Below are 2,007 nucleotides of genomic sequence, written 5' to 3'. Positions count from 1 at the left end.
TATATTTTTTTTTTATATGACTTCATTTTCGGAGGCTGTTATTGTGATACTAGTCATAAATATATTGTTATTCATTAAAAAATGTTATCAATAAAATATTAAAAATAAAACGAAATATGTTGTCATTAATTGAACTTTTAATAAATATTCGGAGTACTATAAATTCCACCAAACAATATGACATCAGTTTTCCTATCGACTATGAGGTAGACAAACGGCCTGTCGGCTTTCAATTCTTCATTGTTACCTACAATCAAAAATTCAGCGACTGCACCTGCAGTTGCACCTTTTTCAGTTACCTCTATATCAGCGACTTGTGTTATCAATGACGTGTGCATTTTAAAATCACTAATTCCCCCAAAATCAGCTAATTCTGGATAAAAAATTCGTTTCACTCCCATATCATACATCAATTCAGGAATATTCTCTAACTCGGTTTTTATATTGAATCTAGGTATCCTAACAGTCGCAAGCTTAGTTCCTTCTCTTTTGAAATTGTTAAATATAGTCATCAATCTTATATCTTTTAAATAATATAATAAATTTTGGACACTACCCTTAGTAGGTAACAATACGAGCATCGAAATTCTGTCGTTTGTATTGAATGGCAGCTCTATAACTTTTGCATTAATTAATGGCAATGTTGTTAGATTAAAATATCCAGTTTGTGACATCAACCTAACATTCCCAATGGGTACTTTCTCTTCTGAAAAGAAAGGTTCTGTTGAAGTATAAACAGGGTTAAATGATGTTTTCCAGTCACTCTTGAAGTACGCTGTTTCAGTCATCAATAGAACTGACATATTAAAATCTTCAGCTTGAATGCTGTCTTTAATAACACCATCCGTATCCATCTGAATAATTTCGTTGGCTTTTGCTGCTGCGTCATCAGGTTCGTTGAAATTTAATGACAATATTTTAGTTGAATTAGATTTTTGTATTTCGTTTTGAAAAGAGTTCTTAACGTTTAACAATTTGTTAATGATGATAACGTTCGTCCTTTTAGTCATAAAACCTAATTCTTCGTCCATTCCATTTAGAACTTCTTTATATTTCCTCCTAAAACATAACATACGATGATATCTCGTTACTTTCCTGATTTCTCTCTCGGTAGGACCTCTAGCTCCTTCCGCCAGAGTCATAAGTTGCAGCCATGTTGACAACGGTGAAAACACAAAATGATATCCTGTTTCTTGAGCCACTCTGTCCAAAAGTCGAACAGAGAAATCATACGTCGGTCGTTTGAACGTATTTACGGCACTTTCGTGATTACAAGAAAACTTAACACAGAGCACTGGTGTTAAAAATAGTATTGCAAACTTAATCTTGACCATCGTCACTGTATTATTTCGTGCACTTGATGTCACTATCAATTTATAAATATTAATATTACATTAAATTGACAACTAAATTATATAGCTACCTATTCCACTAATAACAAAATACTCGTTCATTCAATGCTAAGATTATTGTTACAATCAGTATTTATAAACTCAACAGCAGATAAACTTAGGTCAATGAGTTTTAAGTATCTGCAAATAGGACGTTATAAATTTTATGAATATTCTAGAATCTTGAAAATAATGTACACATCGTCGTTATTATATATGGCGTAAGACCGAATATAGTTTTGTGACAATTTAATACTGATAAGCTTGAATTCAATGTAATATATTGTAAATAAACAAAAGGGAATACTGCCTGGTTCTCATTATCATTGGTAGCGTTGCCATTTTTCTAGATAATGTAACGTACATATTAAGTAGCACATATTAAAACATTATTGGCAATAGTTTTATGTAATAAGGCGTAATTAGAGTATTATTACCAAATGTTCTGTAATAAATTGCATTGATGATTTTAATCTTTATTATTATTGAAAATTCATCAAATTATTTTAAAAAATAGAATTTCATATTGAAAAAATGTACACATTCAAAAAATGTAAATATTTTCTCTGTTTTTCCTTATGAATAATTATGATGACATATAGATGTTATTAAAATT

The 2,007-nt window shown here is 30.2% G+C and overlaps 1 protein-coding gene across 1 annotated transcript; it reads right to left on the bottom strand.

The window, feature by feature from the left end:
- Positions 1–117: 117 nt before the first annotated feature.
- Positions 118–1,519, bottom strand: LOC113397751 (ovalbumin-related protein X-like). The gene has a single exon (XM_026636223.2). It carries the CDS (start codon positions 1,332–1,334, stop codon positions 138–140), a length of 1,197 nt encoding a protein of 398 aa, XP_026492008.2. The 5' UTR covers positions 1,335–1,519; the 3' UTR covers positions 118–137.
- Positions 1,520–2,007: the final 488 nt, after the last annotated feature.

This window comes from Vanessa tameamea, chromosome 23 (genome assembly GCF_037043105.1).
Source record: "Vanessa tameamea isolate UH-Manoa-2023 chromosome 23, ilVanTame1 primary haplotype, whole genome shotgun sequence".
In the NCBI taxonomy this organism is placed as follows: domain Eukaryota; kingdom Metazoa; phylum Arthropoda; class Insecta; order Lepidoptera; family Nymphalidae; genus Vanessa; species Vanessa tameamea.
The sequence above is the reverse complement of the archived record's forward strand: the minus strand, read 5'-3'. Positions and strand labels throughout refer to the sequence as shown.